This window comes from Muntiacus reevesi, chromosome 1 (assembly GCF_963930625.1).
Source record: "Muntiacus reevesi chromosome 1, mMunRee1.1, whole genome shotgun sequence".
Taxonomy (NCBI): domain Eukaryota; kingdom Metazoa; phylum Chordata; class Mammalia; order Artiodactyla; family Cervidae; genus Muntiacus; species Muntiacus reevesi.
In genome coordinates this window covers 110,231,717-110,250,314 of record NC_089249.1, presented here as the reverse complement: position 1 = coordinate 110,250,314, position 18,598 = coordinate 110,231,717, and the positions used below count along the sequence as shown (strand labels likewise).

General features: G+C 34.6%; 1 protein-coding gene across 2 annotated transcripts in view; it reads right to left on the bottom strand.

Moving 5' to 3' along the window:
• The window catches only part of ARHGAP29 (Rho GTPase activating protein 29), an 85,891-nt gene that overhangs the window by 49,741 nt on the left and 17,552 nt on the right, over positions 1 to 18,598 (bottom strand). For both annotated transcript variants that reach the window (XM_065908418.1, XM_065908424.1), the window contains exons 2-3: positions 17,527 to 17,763; positions 6,155 to 6,289 (exon numbers count right to left, since the gene is read on the bottom strand). In XM_065908418.1, the coding sequence (XP_065764490.1) occupies positions 6,155 to 6,289; positions 17,527 to 17,731 (340 nt within the window). In that variant the 5' untranslated portion in view covers positions 17,732 to 17,763. The remainder of the gene's footprint in view (positions 1 to 6,154; positions 6,290 to 17,526; positions 17,764 to 18,598) is intronic.

Here is an 18,598-nt window from a genome sequence, read left to right as displayed (position 1 = left end):
ATTAGCCTCTCTGTATCCACTCTCTCCTATTAGCTGACCTTCAAAATCAAATTTAAAAAATCTTGTGCAAAGTTTAAATATCTCCCTTGAGTTCCCTATTAAGTCACAACAAGGAGCACTAAAACACATTTAGGATCTCTTTAAGAAAACACATGAATAATTTTCATACATATACTCTACTAGAACAGCAACTCTGAAACAATTTTACAATAACCAACCTTTGGTAAAAAATACACATCACATCATGACCAAGTATACCATAAACATATAATAGTTATCAGTTATATAACACCTTTAAAGTTTCTGAAACATCTTTACGCCTTAAACTTCTTTTCTATTCTCTTTCAAATTTTAAAAATGTTGGCTACAATTCATTAACGTGATGTCATAAATCAGAGGTCAAAGTTTGAAAACTGCTGAAATAAAAGATACAATGGAAGACAATTTTCACCAGTTGCATGGGGAAAATTGCAAAAATACAAACCAAAAGCTGCAAGATTTATAAAATGAAAACTTCACATTGCTTCTGAGAAATAAAAAAGACAACTTGAAGAACTTAACATGCATCCTATATTCTCAGAAATGCTAAGTATACAAATTGCTCCTTAATTTTATTTATAAACTTAATTGTAAATTAACTATAATCTATGTTTATAGACTTAATTATAAATTAATTTAAATTTAATTCAAATCATCTTCAAAATATTAACACATATTTTTTGGAACTAGGACAAATCAACTCAAAAGTGCTTATGGAAAAATAAAATCCTGAACAAAAAGAGTACTGGAAAGAGGAGCTACCCCTACCAGACACTAAAACATACTATAAAACAATGGAGACAATAAGGTATTGACACATAACTAAACAAATCAAGGGGAGAAAAGAAACTCTAGAAATAGGTATTAAATATAGGTGACAATGTAGTACATTTATGATAAAGATGGCATCTTAAACCAATGGGGAAAATATGAATTATTCAATAAACTAGCTAGAGACATAGATATTCTGGAATGTACCAAAGATTTTTTTTTTTAAATATTATTTTATTAGTTGGAGGCCAATCACTTCACAACATTTCAGTGGGTTTTGTCATACATTGACATGAATCAGCCATATAGTTACACGTATTCCCCATCCCGATCCCCCCTCCCACCTCCCTCTCCACCCGACTCCTCAGGGTCCTCCCAGAGTACCAGGCCCGAGCACTTGACTCATGCATCCCACCTGGGCTGGTGGTCTGTTTCACCATAGATAATATACATGCTGTTCTTTCAAAACATCCCACCCTCACGTTCTCCCCCAGAGTTTAAAAGTCTGTTCTGTACTTCTGTGTCTCTTTTTCTGTTTTGCATATAGGGTTATCGCTACCATCTATCTAAATTCCGTATATATGTGTTAGTACACTGTAATGTTCTTTATCTTTCTGGCTTACTTCACTCTGTATAATGGGCTCCAGTTTCATCCATCTCATTAGAACTGATTCAAATGAATTCTTTTTAACAGCTGAGTAATATTCCATGGTGTATATGTACCACAGCTTCCTTATCCATTCATCTGCTGATGGGCATCTAGGTTGCTTCCATGTCCTGGCTATTATAAACAGTGCTGCGATGAACATTGGGGTGCACGTGTCTCTTTCAGATCTGGATTCCTCAGTGTGTATGCCCAGAAGTGGTTTTGCTGGGTCATATGGCAGTTCTATTTCCAGTTTTTTAAGAAATCTCCACACTGTTTTCCATAGTGGCTGTACTAGTTTGCATTCCCACCAACAGTTGGAATGTACCAAAGATTTAAATTTAATAAACATCATGAAAACATTAGAAGAAAAAACAATGGCCCTCTATGCAAAACAGAAAAAGAGACACAGAAGTACAGAACAGACTTTTGAACTCTGTGGGAGAAGGTGAGGGTGGGATGTTTCGAAAGAACAGCATGTATATTATCTATGGTGAAACAGACCACCAGCCCAGGCTGGATGCATGAGACAAGTGCTCGGGCCTGGTGCACTGGGAAGACCCAGAGGAACTGGGTGGAGAGGGAGGTGGGAGGGGGGAATCGAGATAGGGAATACGTGTAAATCTATGGCCGATTCATATCAATGTATGACAAAACCCACTGAAATGTTGTGAAGTAATTAGCCTCCAACTAACAAAAAAAATAAAATAAAATAGTCACTAAAAAAAAAAAAAAAAACTAAAAACAATGGCGAATGCTATTATAATCTCCAAGCAGGGAAATCTTTCCCTTATATTCAAAAAAATACAAAAGATTGAGATATAGATGCAAAATAAAATAAAATAAGCAACTTAAAAGATAAAAACAAACTGAAGAAAACCTGCAACTTATGTCAAAGATTAAGGACTAATTTCACTTATAGAGAGTTTCTATAAATCAGTAGTAAATCAGTACTAAAAAACAACCATCAAGAAAAAAATTTGAATCAACAGTCAAGTCACATAAAATGATGTGCAAATGGCTCTGAAACATATGAAAAGATACTCAACTATACCCAAAATGAGGGAAAAGCAAATCAAATCTATACTGAGATACCAGTTTTTGCTACCAGATCGGATAATAAGGTCTGGTCACCAGCTCTGTTGGCAAAGGTGTATGAAATTAGTTTCTTCAGTATGACTATCAGAAAGACAGAAACTCTATGGAGGATGTTAGCAATATAAAAAACATAAATGCACATGTGCTCTGTTCTAGTAACTACTCACCTAGGAATATACACAAGCTATTCACTGAAGTACTGTTTGTAATTAAAAAATTAGAAACAATCCAAACATCTATTAGTAGTGAACTGGTTAAATTAATTATAATTACATCAATATAATGGAATATCATGTTGCTTTGAAAAAATAAATAACAGCAAAAGAGGACCTTTTATATACAGATAACTCAGAACAATAAGCAAAGAGCAGAATGTTACCCTTTGCATAAGCAAGAGAACATCTTGTATTTGCTTCTGTATATGTAATATGTCTTCAGAAAGATACATAAAAAGCCAGTAACAGTTGTTGCTTATCTAGGGAAAAGAATGGGTAGCCAAGGTCTGAGGTGGAAAGACACCTCACTGATTGAATACCTTTTTATAATGTTTGCGCTAGGAATCATGTGAATGAATTGCCTATTAAACAATTAAGTTTCAAAACAAAGAAAACACGTGAGGCTTCTACAATTTTGGATACATAATTAAAACTTATTTCTCTTCTTTTGTTGCCAATTTTTAAATATAGGGCAAAATACAGATCATGAAAAACCTTAAAAATGGTCCTTTTATATTACAAATGAGGTTTACCAAAATGCTTGTAAATGATGAAAACACAACTACTACATACACAATAAATTACTGAGTGATACGATGTCTTCATCTACTTCACAAATAAGCTGTATCTCTCTTACCATATTGCAAATATTTTGTCAGACTGAGCTTCCTGCTTGGAAACAACAAGACACAGGAAATACAAACCACTATTTGAACTAATGGGGAAAAGCTAAGGATTTTTCTTTTAAGATTATTAAAAGGTAAATTCCACATTTAAAATAAAAAATGAGAGAAGTTAAAGGATTTCAATATCATTCCAATACAACTGTTATTATTATGCATAGAAAGTGCATAGATTTCATGCATTCACACCCTGAGCAGCACAAACAAAATTATACCTCCCTGATCTAACTGTCTTTAGGGCTTCCCAGGTGGCTCAAACATGAAGAATCCTCCTGCTAAGCAGGAGACTGGAGTTAATTCCTGGATCGGGAAGATTCCCGATCTCCTGGAGGAGGAAATGGCAACTCATTCCAGTATTCTTTCCTGGGAAATTCCATGAAGAGAGGAGCCTGGCATGCTACAGTTCAAGGGATCATAAAGAAGTCAGACACCACTGAACAACTAAACAACAACAACAATATTAAAAAATGGTTTCTACACTTCAAACCCTGGCCTTTCCAGGGTTTGAAAACTAAATTAAGATTAAATGAAAGAATTAAATAAGCTCTAATATGACACCAATTTTCTAGGTTACTGAATACTTCTCATTTATCAATGACATTTTTAGATGGCCTCAACAATAAGATAAGGGGGGTCATTTAGAAACTTAAAACTTACACCAAATAAAACACAATTTTTAGTTTTCTAGCTTCATGGAGTCCTACTGAAACAGAGTAAGTGGAGTCCTACTGAAACAATAAATTCCCCAACAACAAAGTAATCTTCTAAATTTCATCCAACACAAAAGTAAGACTGTAACAATAATTCCAAGGGTAAAGACAATCTTAGCTGGAAATAATACTCAAAAAATTGCTTTACCTCAAAGAAAAAAGATCTGTAAAGCAGTGGAGAGGTCACTTTCTTTCTGTTTCTGGAATGTGGACATCAACCATACACAGACACCCTCCTTCCCCAGGACATCCTGACTATACACAACAGCTACTGACAACAATTGAATGAACTGTGGTCGTTATTTTCAAGCATGGAAATTTTACTATCTATAGACACAAATTACTCTAACTTACATTAAATTGTGCTTATAAACAAACTATTTAAAAACATATTTGGTTACTATGCATTTTTAAGAGTCACAACAGAAGCTATCCACTTTGAAACCATCTATATTTTTCCAGTGCTTGAAATAGAGAAAAAAAGAGAACCACGCAAACGGGATAAATCTACATAAAAAGTAGGGAAGGCAGTTCTTAAGTACATGGACTATATTGTACTGACAACGTTTTTATTTTCTCTTCCTGCCTAATCCCTTGACACTTGCCCTTTGCCCTCTCTACATCAATCACATCATGTTCTTCACATCCAGAGTTCTACAAGCATCCAGAATTGCAGTTCCAATCCCTGCCCTAGACCAGTTAATATTCACCTGACCTTTGAGACTCAGGACAGGTAATCCCTCTCCCCAAAAAAGCCTCTCATTTCATTACTCAACCTATGGTGACTCACTTTCAGTGAGTTAAACTATTGTTAAACTAAACTGTTAAACTATTTGAGTTCACATTACCTATCAGGTTAACATTTAACACTGACAATTACTGATTAGAACCTAACATTTTTAAAATTCCATAACATCTTTCACCAGATAATCTACCTCATCTTCTTTGCCCCTGGGATCTCACATTCAGTTCTCTACTCAATCTGCACACTCTGAGTTGGTGTCATCCTCTTCCATCACCACTCACAGGTCAACAACAATTCAAGTCCACTACATCTTCAACTTCAAACTTCAGCTTAATCCCTTACACTCAACCTGTCCTATGTTTCATCAAATCAACAGTCATCTCCTCTTCTGTAACAGCCACACTCTACTTCTACCACACCCCAGCTTCTGCCTTAGCTCAGACCATCAACCCTCATCTAGCCCATTATTTCCAATAATCTCCTAACTGAACTCCTTTGACCCTGGTGTCATTTTTCTCAATATTTATATAATGCAGCCTAGAATAATCGATTTTAACAATTTTTGGTCCAAATTATTTCATCAAAGGATAATGTCCTAATTCTTATTTCTTTTAGCACATGTAATATATACACACACATTTATATACACATATATGATAAACTTATTCTACAATTTTAGTTTCATTTATCCACTTTTTAAAATAAGGTACCAATTAAGTCTACTTTTTTCCCATTTGTTTCTTTCCTTTGAGTGGAGTCACTACAAATGGCCATTTTCCAGCATCAATTGTCCTCAGATAACAAAGACTTTTTGTGCACCAGTAACTTATTTCAAAAGAGCATACATACTTTCAAAAAACTCAAAAATTTTAAACGTCAGTTGTTTAGTTAATTTCACTTAGTATTTTTAGAGTGTTTCCTGACAAATAAAGTTTGATTTTTAAGACAAAGAGAGTTTTAGGTGTGACTTAGTGTGTTAGTTGCTCACTCTTTGCAACTCCATGGACTGTAGCCCACCAGGCTCTTCTGTGCATGGAGTTCTCCAGGCAAGAATACTGGAGTGGATTGCCATTCCCTTCTCCAGGGTGACTTAGTAGGAATATTTAAATATCAAAGTGTGTATGACTCCTACTGATACACATCATACAGGCGCCATGAGAGACAGCTCCACAGACATTATGAACCAAAATGTATCATGTGGATCCTTTTTGCTCATGCCAACCCACAGTTAATATTGTGTTTCTTACCTTTCACTTTTGCGGTAAGCATTTCTGCAGCATTTTGAAGATCGACAGAATTGAGGTTCTGATGTTTACTCATTACAGACTTTAAAACACGAAGAAGTTCATCCAGACGTATATGAATGACTTCTTTAAAACACTCTTAAAGGAAAAAAAATTTTTTTAATTTGTTTCCCAAACCATGTTACAAGAATCTAAATAAACCATGAAAGACCCTTTGGTAGCACATTTCAAGCAGAAGCAGTGGCTCCAAAATTTTTGCCTACAGTATGGTCACTTTTATTTTCACCATTGCAATTACATGTAACTCATTTAGCTTTCAAAAAATCCATAATCATTTTAATTCACTAAAGATTTCAAAGGCACTCATAGTCAGAGTCAACTTAGGCACTACCTTTTGCAGTTTTCTCAGTCTAAATGTGCTCTCCAGATTTCCCCTGAGGCAACTTTATAGGTTTTTCCTGTCTTACAGTTTTTACTATTAAATAGTAAAACTTTTTAATACATACAGTAACAGTTAAAGCCCTATAAATGTCTGAAATATTAACTCGTATTAAATGTCACTTTCATGTTAAGTTACCACATAAGAATTGACTCATCATTAAGCTATTATCAGGTATCAGAAATGAGCAACTCACAGACATATATGTAAGTACCACCATTTCACCTATTTATTTTAAAAACTGATACAATTTACGTACAATAAAATGCATAGATTTATATGGTTCAATGAAATTTTATACTTTTAGAAAAACTGAATTAACTGCCAATGATGAAAAACTGGGGGATCATTACAAGAACTCCAGATTTATGCCTACACTTGAAAAATCAAAATGTGGTTATACCAGGCTCACATCCTCCTTGGCCACAAGCAGCTGAAACAGAGCAGCACTGCTCTCTTTGAGGTGTGCTTCCTTCCCAGCACCCACCTGCCTGCTCTGACACTTACAGTAGCCCTGATCAAAGACATACAGACAGCCTTTTATAACCCCTGGAAATAAGGTGACCATGTAATTTATCTTTCAAGCCGAAATACTCTAGCAAGTGAAAAGGGGGGCACTTGCCAGTAAGCAGACATGTTTCTGGATCACCATTACTGGCAAACCAGAAAGTATACTCTAATCTTTAAAACCCCTGAAGTAATCCTCAAAACTTTGAAAAGACAAACACCTGAAATACAACACTCTGATGTAATGTTCATTTCTATAACCTTATATATATAGCACTAGTGTTTAATAATGGCACATTTATAAAATGCTTCTTCATGTGCTGCTGCTGCTGAGTCACTTCAGTCGTGTCCGACTCTGTGCGACCCCACAGATGGCAGCCCACCAGGCTCCTGTGTCCCTGGGATTCTCCAGGCAAGAACACTGGAGTGGGTTGCCATTTCCTTCTCCAATGCATGAAAGTGAAAACTGAAAGTGAAGTCACCCAGTCGTGTCCGACTCTTAGCGACCCCATGGACTGCAGCCTGCCAGGCTCCTCCGTCCATGGGATTTTCCAGGCAAGAGTACTGGAGTGGGCTGCCATTGCCTTCTCTGTCCTTATGTGCTAGGCACTGTTAAAAGCACTTAAAGCCTATCACCTCATTTAATTTTCATATCAATTCTATTAGATAGATAATTTTAAACATTTCCATTGTACATATGAGAGAACTGAGACACATCTAGGTTAACCAAGTCAGAATTTGAACCAAGGTTGTATAATTCTAAAAGCTAAGCTCTTAACATTATACGGTCTCCCTACTGAAATATTAAGAGCTTTAAAAAACATTTTTAAAGGCATGTTTTATAATTATGAAAATTTCCCAGAAATATTAAAAGGCAGCCACTAGAAAGAAAATCTACAGGATGAAAAAACAAAAAAAAATTCTACTATTATCTATCAAACATTCCATTCATTAACAGCATTATCAAGAGCAAGAAATAAGTAGTATAAAAGGAGCAGACAAGGTGGGGAGCTGGGTATATTAGGGCGAAAAGTATCCTAGCTAGAGGTGAAGAAGAATAGTTCAGGTAGTGATGGGAGGAGAGAGACTAGAGTGCCTTCAGTAAAAATTCCACTCATTCATCCAAAAATTTTAATAAGAGATAAACCCAAGAGATTAGGTGCTGGCTTAAGTAGCTTTGGAAATGAGTGGAGTGTATAACGTTAACGGCAAAGGAAATGCACATAAGCACTGGACTCTAGTTGATAAAGTTTTCAGTGAGACTTCAGGTTAACAATGCTGATATTGCTCTACATGTATCCTGAAAGTGAACAACTGCATAACTGGATGGTGGGTGGTGGGAGCCAGCATGGCACTCCCCCCACCCCAGGAAAAAAGAGAGAAAGGAAAGCCAGTCATTTCTATCCCCTACTGTGATGTTTCAGATTAATTTCTACAGATGTTAACATACTTAGGAAACAGTAGGTAAAAATACTTTGTCTTCTTTTGAGGTCTCAGGAAAAAGAGCGTGATCTTTGTGGGTCAACAACAATCCTCAGTATTCAAAATGGATATTGGATATTAAACAAGAAGGCTTCCTTAGATGACGCTAGTAGTAAAGAACCTGCTGCCGATGCAGGAGATCCGAATTCAGTCCCTAAGTCAGGAAGATTCCCCCAGAGGAGGAAAGGGCAACTCACTCCAGTATTCTTGCTAGGAAAGTCCATGGACAGAGGAGCCTGGTTGGCTACAGTCCACAGGGTCGAAAAGAGTTGGATACAACTGAGGCAACTTAGCATGTATGCACAAAATACTAATGGTTTAAATGCCTAAATAAACCAAGGTCGGGTGGAGAGGTAGGTGGGAGGGGGTAGCGGGATGGGGAATACATGTAACTCCATGGCTGATTCATGTCAATGTAAGACAAAACCCACTGCAATGTTGTGAAGTAATTAGCCTCCAACTAATAAAAATAATTGGAATGAATAAATAAATAAACCAAGGTAATAAATTTTGGCTTTCTCAGAGTCAAGCAAATTAACTATGTGGAAATAAATATATTTCAAAATTATTATGTGTTTATTAATATATTTCAAATTTATTAGTGTTTCATATGTTTTAAAAACATATTATTATATATTTTTCAGTGTTCTTAGTTTACAGTATATAGTAACAGATACAGCCCACAGAAACAGAAACTCTTCAGGATTCTCAATAATCTTTAACAGCATAGAGCGTCCTGAGAATCACGGCTATAGTTTTTCTTAAAAATCACTGCAGAACACTCCAATAATTGTCAACATAAACATTCTACCAATTTGAAATTCCTTTTTTCCTACAAAGAAGCCCTTATAAACAGATACTGAAGGTGTTTTAAAGCAAAATACTGAAAGACAGTAACTGAGTTATTCGGTAAGAAATTTCAGAAATATCTCAAATTACTCTATAAATAATTCCTATTTTCTGTGACAGAACACATCTCTGAAGTATATAAAGCAATAGAAATGAACATGATAATTTAAAAGACCTTATGTACAAAGATTCATAAACTCCCCTATGTATTTGAGTAGATGAGTTTAACTACTAGGACATCAGAATATTCTGATAATATTTCAGCTGGGATGTTATAAAATAGCAAGCTCTTAATTATGTTTTATAATTTTAAAAATGTTCCAATGTTATTTTTCCTTATAGGAGAATAAAGTTATCTCAAATTATTTTTATGAAGCAAAAGCTTCTTGAACTTTTATTTTTTTAGAAAGTTTTATGTTTAGGCAGCTCCTTCACCAACACTAAATATCTCTAAACCATCAAAAGCAGCAACAATGAGTTAAGCAAAAAAAGACAGTAATTGTTCTTCCCCAGTGGCTTCCCTGGTGGCTCAGACGGTAAAGAATCTGCCTGCAATGTGGGAGATCTGAGTTTGATCCCTGGGTTGGGAAGATTCCCGTGGAGAAGGCAATGGCAACCCACTCCAGTATTCTTGCCTGGAGAATTCCATCAACAGAGGAGCCTGGCAGACTACAGTCCATGGGTAGTCCATGGCAAAGAGCTGGATATGACTGAACTACTTTAGTTTTTTTTCCAATACAGAAGAAAGGCATGCGGCTGATTGGTGTGGCAGAAAACAATAGATTTAAATCAAAAACTTCCATTCCAATGCTTAATCTGCCACTTCCTTGAAATGACCATATACAAAACTCAGCTTCTCTAACCTCAGATTCATCAATTAAAATTCATTCAAATTACCTTATAAGTTTGTTGTGAATATCAAATAAATTGACAGAAACAAAAGTGCTTTATAGTTTTAATATATGCAACTATTATTACTATTAAATCTGAAAGCCATTCAAACTAAATACCTTTGAAAACAGATTTGTCCCACACAGAATTACACTCAGTAACAAATTACAGTATGGTTCCACAATATTTCAGTTAATGAAAAATAGATATTAAAGTTAAATTTCAATTTAATTTTATATGTAAAATCTAAATTAGTAAACCACTTATAAATAAAATCATAATTAAGAATATATTTTATAAAAATATTTCTATACCTACCAATTATAGTATTTAATTTAGTCATATAATTACAAGATAATTTTTAAGTTTTATAGTGGCCATATTGTAAATGTAATAAAATTTAAATTACAGTACAAAAGTATTAAATATGCAAATACTATAAGGTTCAATCAGTTTTAATACTAGCTATATAAAAGAGTAAAATTCCTGTATCCCAACATTTGCTTATCTACCATCCCTATATGGTAATCTGAATTTTAATTTATTGTTTCTTTCATTTGTGCCATTTATTTTCTGCTTCACTCAGCTTATCAAGTGAGAACAGATTAGCCAGTTCCACTTTTTGGTTCTCATGCATTAACACAATACCACAGTGTTTATATTGCAAACACTTCATGGAAATACTTAGGTAAATAAATAAGTGAAAAGGCCATGGTGTTTTCCTTGATTTAAAAAAATAAAAACTGACAATTTTTTAACTCAGTCTTATTAATTCAGTTTAACCTCTCTGGGAAAGCAATGAAAACAAGGAGGAGGGGAAAAGTTTTCAAAACTTATCACAAGGAAACTCACTTGTGTTTTCTGTAATGACTTCTGAATGTACAGGATAAAAGTGAAGCTTTAACAGCAACTTTCATTATCCAATCACTTGAGGATTGTAAAAATAGTTATAGTTCACATTTTAAAAGACTTATTCTATGAGCCTTACATATATGAAGTATGAACTCATTTAATTTTTAAAATGACCCAGTAATGTAGGTACTAGTATCTTATTTTAGGAAATGTGAAACTGAGGAAGAGAATACTGGTAACTTGCCCAGCGTTATATACAAATAGTGGCAGAATAAGAATTCCACCTCAGGGCTCTAGCTGTAGAATTTATGTTCTTAGTCACCATGATAATCAACATGGTTAAAGAAGTTATAGCTTAATGATAGGTATACTCTGCAATCTGTGATTTAACAGGCTTCAACTTCCAGTTGAATATGCCAGTTACTATTACAAATTAGGTTAAGTTAAGTAAGCCATACTAAGTAAGTGCAGAAGAGGAAGGCAATCTCCTAAAGCTGGCACATGTGTAATAAATCACCTACCTGTATTTCATACTTCATTTCTCAAATATTCATTTTGTACCTTCTAGACACTAAGCCATAACCTATTAACATCCATATTAGCTTTTCCTAAACGATAATGATTAGAAATCACTTCTAGAGAGGTTTACTTCTGAAAAACACAATAGGAGGACTAGCAACTTATGTTTCCAGTACTTCACAAAATTTCTTGCACACTATAAAGGTTGAAAGTTAAATACTAGCCAACAATGGTAAAATACTCACTGTAATTTGCCTAAATAAATTTACACATCCTCCTGTGTAAAAAATGGGGGTAATCCACAAGATAAGACTTCAATTCAGATTTTGGAAGTTTATACAGAACTTCCCTCTCACAACAGAATATAGTATTTAATGACATTAAAATTTTTACTTAATTCCTTCTTTCAGTAAAGTCTGCTTTAGAATGTTAACATACCATTTCTGACTACAGTTCTGTTAAATTTAGGACTCAGAATTCATCAAAAGCTGTCACTTATGAGATCAGTTACATCTTTACAAATTAAAAGTGATACACTCTTCAACTAGAAATCATTTTTAACAATTAGAGAACTTTATCTGAAACTGATGATGAAGTTTTATCTTCCTTTCTAACCTATTTAAAAAACAAAACAGAAAAACAGGGCACCGTTGTCACAACAGTAAACTTTTATTAAAATCCATTTTTAAAAGTTATATAATCAAAAATCTATAAGAAGTATTAGATTAACTGCCAATTTTTTTCTTCAAATGTATGTTATAATGGCAATGGACACTTCCAAGCACTAAGTACTAGACAAAGTAAGCAATGTGCACTATTCTTTCAAACCCAATTATAAGCCTTTCACTTTTTCAAATTTCCAGATTTCAAACTTCCACACATGGTGTTCACTTGGGAATGGGAAGGTGTATCACAAAGGGAGAGTTTAAGGTTACTGTATAAACTAGAAGAGTATTTATCTTTGGAATTCAGAACACACTATTTTTCCGTGGGGCAACATAAACCTGAATTGGTCCTGCACATACCGTAATCTGCAGTGCTATATTTAAAGACAGGGTATATACGTATAACAGCGTGCCTTCAGCATTTTAACATAAGATGCAAATTTTGCTCTGTAATTATTCATAATGTACCATAATGACACTGGAGAGAGATCTAAAACTTCAAATTTCACATCTGCTACTTACATAAGACTATGGGGGCTTCCCTGATGGCTCAGTGGTAAAGAATGTGCCTGCCAATGCAGGAGACATGGGTTCGATCCCCGATCCAGGAAGATCCCACATGCATGGAGCAACTAAGTCCCTGTGCCACAAACATTGAGCCTGTGCTCTAGAGCCCCGGAGCCATGATTACTGAGGCCACATGCCACAACTACTGAAGCCTGAGCACCCGACAGCCCACGCTCTGCAACAAGAGAAGCCACAGCAATGAGAATCCTGTGCACCACAACTAGAGAGTAGCCTCCACTCACGTCAACTAGATAAAAGCTTGTGTAGCAACAAAGATCTTGCACAGCCAAAAAAAAAAAAAAAAAAAAAAAACCCCACAGGGTAACCTCCTCTTGGAAATAAGTAGTGGACAGAGAATCAATAAACTATCACTTACCCTATATCAAAGGCAAGTGTGTTCACAGTCCTATGATCTCCCACATTAAGCTCTCTACTTTTGTTTGTAAATAAAAACAGTAGAGACGAAGTGCACACACATCTTAACTCTGTTAGGGGGCAAAGAGTCCTTTGGCAGACATTACATGAACTTGGTCAAATTCCAAGGAATGGTGAGGGACAGGGAAGCCTAGTGTACTGCAGTCCACACGGTTGTGAAGAGTCAGACACAACTTGGCGACTGAACAACAACAATTTTCTGTGATCAGTTCATCAACACCTACTGCAATATGAGCGTAACAACCTCACTTGGGAAATTTTCATTAACATCACACTTAAGAAAGTTATCATAAAATTCACATTAAAAAACCCTAAAAATTGGTGGCAGTCAGATGTCCTCTAAAATGTGTTATATGGTTTGAATACAGCTGTATATAGTTTGAATATAGGTGTCTTCTTCAGCTCTGAACTGTCAATATTCCGAACAATGGAGAATTTCCAACTCCAATCAATTTTTAAATCAGAATTATGATATCAATAGCATCTGGTGTAAGCACCTCATTTTTAACAAATTATTAAATGATTTAAGCCATATTAAAAAACTAGTCAATAGCAGAACTGGGTCTAGAACCTAGATTGTATGATTCTCTTTCCTGAGCTCTTTGTGCCATCCCTTATTACCAATCTCACCAACTTGTATAAACTGCTTAGAAACTGCTGGTTCAAATCAAAGAACTGCATGAAAGCTAGACATTCCAAAGGCAATTTAAGGAAGGGGAATTCAAATGAATTCCCAGAATTCCTATTTCTAAGTAAAATTTTGCTCCAATAACAACTTTTTCTAGGTTTTCTTCTCAGGCTATAAAAATAAAAAATACTTATAGCTCAAAAATTCATCTCAATATTCCAGAGATTGATGAAAACCAAATGTCAATACCATCACTGTCCAATAGAAATCTCTGTAATGATGGTAATTTTTATATCTTCACCATCCAAAATGGTAGCAACTAATCAGAGATGGGTAATAAGCACTTGAAGCAGTTACTACAACTGAGGAGCTGAATTTTAAATTCTAATTAAATAGCCATATCTCTAGAGGCTACCATATTGGGTAGGTCAACATAAATACCACGTGAAATAGAATTGGTTAAAGAAATAACGAAAACTGAGCAGTGTCTTTATAGTATCAAACTGCCATGTGAAGCAGCTAATAAAGCATGAGAAAAGAACACACCATTCTGCATTCATGATCTCTAGGTTCCAAATAAAATAGTAGTTATTTATCAGCAATCAGAGGTTGATGAAATCTCATAATCTAAATTATACATACAACTCATCTATGAAATGGGCTAAACTTTGCCTTTGTGGGGACTGTGTGATTAAATACTGTCTGCATATGAAAGTACTCTGTAAAATGTAAAGCATCATATACAATTATAATAATCTCTATAACTAGTTCAAGGAAAGGCAAATGTGGCTATAAACCTATCACAAAGCTATTGATTTACACCCAGCCTTAACAATGACGGAACACCTGAAGCAGCAGTTACATCATTTTGCACACCACTGCTTCAAGTACATAAAGAAAATGGTATTCAGATAACACCAAAGGTAATTTGCATACCCACAGCTACATTCTTAAAAGACAACTTTTTAGCTTTTTCATAACCTTAACCAACATGAACTGAAAGGTAATAAACAACACCAAAAATCTGGCATCCCTCCTCTTGAGGAGGCAAAAGACAAAAAAGAGTGGCAAAGCCACCAATCAAATACTGACAATGGTTTCTTCACTTCAAAAGAAAAACATGAAACAGCTCTTTGTTGTCTGGCCAGTTTACAACTATACAGAAGAGCAGAAGTCCAGGGAAATTTCTCAATGCTCAGAGACAAAAGCGTGACCTATGTCGATGTCCACTAACATACATATATTAAACCACCTTAGACAGCTACAGAATTCAAACTTTTTACCTGCTTTCCTGAAGATTATATCTCATGTGATTTTCGCAATAATTCTATTAAATAAATAGTATGACACTCTAACATGCTGAAAATCATGATCAAAATTAAACAAACATTTTATTACGTGGCATTTGTCATTTATAATGAGGTTGATTAATACCGTTTATACATACTCCCTTTAAGGAAAACAACAATCAAAAAGTTTCTATCAATTCAAATAAACTAAAGAATATATTTCCAGATTTTGATAACAACCATGCAAAGACAGAGAAAATAAATTCTTGCTAAATCCAAGATTTATTTTGAGATGGCATATATAAATCCTTTTAACTCTGACTAAAGAATCAAGCATTAAAATCAATCCAAAGATAAATTAATGGAAATTCTCTGGCCACTGCTTACTAATGAGAGCTGGCTACCCAAAAGATGGCTTTTTGCCAACCATAAACGGAAAACTTTATTAGCAATACACTCAAGTTCTAAATTTTGAAGTACTGGTTTTCTTATTTAAAGAACATCTTTACAGATTTTTAACATTACATTTCTGTAAAAAATATATTTCCATATACATCTTTTTACCTCAAAAGGTCGTTTCCTTTTGCTATCTTATTACTAATTTCCTCTTTTCTTCTTACTTAGGATCAACTTTCAATCCTCTTCCTTGCTAACCTATGAACTGTCTATTCACAAATTAAAACTCATTAAAAAAAACTATGGATATAAGGAGTGGGTTCAACTTGTTTTAAATTACTGCCATTTTAAATCTGTGAAACAAGGGATAAACATGCGAGATAAAGATTCCAAATGATGCAAAATTTCCTATGGAAAACAAAAACAATAGATATTCTAACTAAAAATTTTATTTATATTAATGAAATCTATTTAATTGATACATTAAATAAAATCAGATTTTACCTTAAAGTAAATGATTTGCCAATTAATAAATCATTTTAAATTTTGAGTTAAAAGTTAACCCAGTTACATCAAAAAGAAAAAAATTTTACTATATATAAACTAAAAAAAAATTAAAACCCAGTTAAGAACAAACCTTTATTACATAGTTATGTTTTTTTAAATAAATGGCAGATGTGTCATTTTAATAATGAATCTGTTACTGGTATAAGGCTTAAGGTATTTAGAATATCTTTCCACAACAACAAAGTAACTTTTTACCATTTAATTATCCAAAGGTAGACTTCAAAATCAAGCTATTAAAATGAACAGAAATGTAGGTAAATTCTTTTCTAAAAATACATATATAGTCTCAAAAGAATGACTTACATGATTGTCATTTAAGGGTAAATCCAAAACTAAAATTTTGAGGCTACAATTCAAGTCCAGGTATTTTGGGCATTTCAGATGGAAGATTACAGTTAGGTTAGAAATAAACTCTTAAAAGCAGTATTTATGACAAACAGAAGGCATGGTTTCTTAGTTTCTATTTTTCAGAATGCATATCAGAAAATGAGTATCTAACATATTCAGAGAAAATATTTACTGAAATCTTATGTCTATGAAACCCCAGAAAGTCTCATATAAATAACTAGGAAACTTCATTTTCTACATCCAGACATACCTTTATGAATATGGACTGAACTGTTACTTATTACAAAAGAATATCAGTTGTATGATTATTAATTATCACTGCCATCAAAATTAGATATAAAAGAGGCACAGAAAGTTGAAAGACAGGTACTAAGATCAAATCAGGGAGTACAGATGTATATAGCTCTTTATTTCAAGACAATCAAGTCTCAGGCTCCAGTATCCATTTCTAACTAGACAGAAAACAAATTCTGTGACTCTCTTTTGAGGAAGAGAACAGCAAAACAGAATTAAGTTTGACTTCTGAGGAAAAAATTCACTCAAATCAGTGATTTTAGACTGTTTTAGGAACAACATAGAAAACTGAATCTAGGCAGATGTATTAACAATATAAATTAAAAATATTAGTGTGCTTATTAAAGACCAATCAGTGCATTGTTACCATTAACAAGAAGGTTAAAATTCCAAATATCTAAAAATCTCCCATATCAAGTAGGTCTTGTTCCCTCATTTCCCAAGCTTTCTACTATGCATTGCACTGGATCTGACTATAACATAGTTTACACTGTAAACATCAAACATTTGGCAAAACATATATAAAATACCTAAAGCGGAATATTCTGCTTCTGCTACTGTGTACATACTTATATGAAAGCGAGGCTGGCATTTAAGATGTTACAAACCATCCAATAAGCAGGTTAAGGGAAAAAGAGCTCACAAACCTGAAAGAATAGCTTCCTTCAAATATAGTAACATATGGGAGAACTTCCTGATATCATGCACCAACTCCTTGATGTAATCAGGATCCAAAATGGCGTTGGAATTTATGGACTTGAGCCCCATCTCAGAAGTTGTAACATCAGTTGAGAGCTGGCCTGTTGACAAAATACGTTTTTTCTTTGTCTTTTTCTGTTTGTAAGCAATCATCCTTTCACATAACAGTCAAAAAAATGGAATTCCTTAAGTGGGGAAGAAAAAAAGAGAGAAACGCAAGTATTTCATTAACCAAGGTACATTATAACACCAGGTGTTCACGAACAGCTCAAAGCCCACCTCAATATTCTATTTAAAACAACAACAACAAACTGTATTACTAATATAGCAACTTCCATTTATTAAGTGCCGATAATCTCGACAAGTCTATGATATGCAAATTCTCATTTCCTAAGTTAGGAAAGTGATTTGGAGGTTAAATGATTTGTCTAAGCTCTCAGTGGCAACCCACTCCAGTACTCTTGCCTGGAAAATCCCATGGGAGGAGCCTGGTAGGCTACAGTCCATGGGCGTTGCAGAGTCAGACACCACTGAGCCACTTCACTTCACTTCACTTCAGCTGATACATGACGAATTGGTACTTAAAACCACATCTGCCTTGTGACCAAAATCTATGCTCTTAATAAACTTCCTCTTAGTTTCTGGGGCACAGAATTTTTTAAACTATAGAAGTTGTTCTGAAATGTCACTTAGTGGAAGAACATATTTTCCTACTATGACATCACCTTCAAAAATAAAGGTGAAATATGAGCTTTGAAAATAGAAAGGCCTATTTTCAAAATCTCCCTTTCATCATTACTATGTTTAACCTGACAAACTGTTAATCATCTCTTCTGGGATTCCCTGGTGGCTCAGATGGTAAGTGTCTGTCTGCAGTGTGGGAGACCCAGGTTCAATCCCTGGGTTGGGAAGATCTCCTGGAGAAGGCAATGGCAGCCCACTCCAGTACTCTTGCCTGGAAAATCCCATGGATGCAGAAGCCTGGCAGGCTCAGTCCATGGGGTCACAAAGAGTCAGACA